The sequence below is a fragment of the Corvus brachyrhynchos genome, unplaced genomic scaffold (assembly GCF_000691975.1).
Source record: "Corvus brachyrhynchos isolate BGI_N302 unplaced genomic scaffold, ASM69197v1 scaffold1090, whole genome shotgun sequence".
Classification (NCBI taxonomy): Eukaryota; Metazoa; Chordata; class Aves; order Passeriformes; family Corvidae; genus Corvus; species Corvus brachyrhynchos.
Window position 1 is genome coordinate 13,181 of NW_008235722.1, and position 1,723 is coordinate 14,903.

The 1,723-nt window shown below is 49.9% G+C and overlaps 1 protein-coding gene across 1 annotated transcript in view; it reads left to right on the forward strand.

Moving 5' to 3' along the window:
• Positions 1-271: 271 nt before the first annotated feature.
• Positions 272-1,723, forward strand: part of LOC108445580 (U1 small nuclear ribonucleoprotein A-like) — a gene marked incomplete at its 5' end in the record, with an annotated part of 8,570 nt that continues 7,118 nt past the window's right edge. The window contains one exon of the mRNA XM_017729881.1: positions 272-708. Coding sequence (XP_017585370.1) covers positions 272-708 — 437 coding nt within the window. The remainder of the gene's footprint in view (positions 709-1,723) is intronic.

Consider the following 1,723-nt stretch of genomic DNA (forward strand, 5'->3'; position numbering starts at 1 on the left):
TCCCCGGGGGGTCCCCTGAGTGACCCCTGAGTGTCCCCTCTGTCCCTCTGTCCCTCTGTCCCCCTCTGTCCCTGAGTGTCCCTGAGTGTCCCTGAGTGTCCCCCTCTGTCCCTGAGTGTCCCTGAGTGACCCCTCTGTCCCTCTGTCCCCCTCAGTCCCTGAGTGTCCCCTGAGTGTCCCCTGAGTGTCCCCTCAGTCCCTCTGTCCCCCTCTGTCCCTGAGTGTCCCTGAGTGTCCCCTCAGTCCCTGAGTGTCCCCCGTGTCCCCCCAGAGCTGAAGAAGTCTCTCTACGCCATCTTCTCGCAGTTTGGGCAGATTTTGGACATTCTGGTGTCGCGCAGCCTGCGCATGCGGGGCCAGGCCTTCGTCATCTTCAAGGAGATGAGCAGCGCCACCAACGCGCTGCGCTCCATGCAGGGCTTCCCCTTCTACGACAAGCCCATGGTGAGAGCCCAGATCCGGGGGAAAATCCAGGGAATTTGGGGAAAAACACGGAAATTGTGGAAAAATCCTGAAAAAATGTCAAAATCTGGACTCAAATATGCCCAAAATCCTCTGGGAACAGCCCCAAATCCAACCAGGAACCCCCCAAAGGTTTCCCTTCCATGGCAAACCCGTGGTGAGAGCCCAAATCCTGGGGAAAAATCCTGGGAATTTGGGAAAAAACTGGAAATTGTGGGAAAAATCCTGAAATTGTGGGAAGAATCCTGAAATTGTGGGAAAAAACCCCAAAGTCCGGTCTCAAACATCCCTAAAATCCTCTGGGAATGGCCTCAAATCCAACCAGGAACCCCCCAAAGGTTCCCCTGCTGTGACAAGCCCATGGTGAGAGCCCAGATCCGGGGGAAATCTGGGGAATTTGGGGAAAATACGAAAATTGTGGGAAAATCCTGAAATTGTGGGAAAAACCCCCAAATGCAGCTGGGAATCCACCCCAAATCCAACCCAAACACCCCAAAATCCTCCATGGGATCCCCTAAAATCCACCCTGAGCATTCCAGAGCTTCCCCTCCTGCGAGAAACCCGTGGGGAGAGCCCAAAATCCTGGGAAAAATCCCAAAATCCTGGGGAAAATCCCAAAATCCTGGGTCCTGAGGAAAACTCCTGGAGAAAACCCTGAAATCCTGAGGAAAATCCCAAAATCCTGGGGAAAAAATCCCAAAATCCTGGGAAAAAACCTGAAATCCTGGAGAAAACCCTGAAATCCTGAGGAAAATCCCAAAATCCTGGGGAAAAAATCCCAAAATCCTGGGAAAAACCCCAAATCCTGGGAAAACCCCAAAATCCTGGGAAAGATCCCAAAATCCTGGGAAAAAAATCCCAAAATTCTGGGGGAAACCCTAAAATCCTGGGAAAAAATCCCAAAATTCTGGGGGAAAAGCCCCAAAATCCTGGGAAAAAAACCCCAAAATCCTGGGGAAAACCCCAAATTCTGGGAAAAATCCCAAAATCCTGGGAAAACCCTGAAATTCTGGGAAAAAAATCCCAAAATCCTCGGAAAATTCCAAAATCCTGAGGAAAACCCCAAAATCCTGGGGAAAATTCCAAAATCCTGGGAAAAACCCTGAAATCCTTGGAAAAATCCCAAAATCCTGGGAAAAACCCCAAAATCCTGAGGAAAATCCCAAAATCCTGGGAAAACCCCAAAATCCTGGGAAAAATCCCAAAATCCTGGGAAAAATCCTGAAATCCTTGGAAAAAAATCCCAAAATCCTGGGAAAAA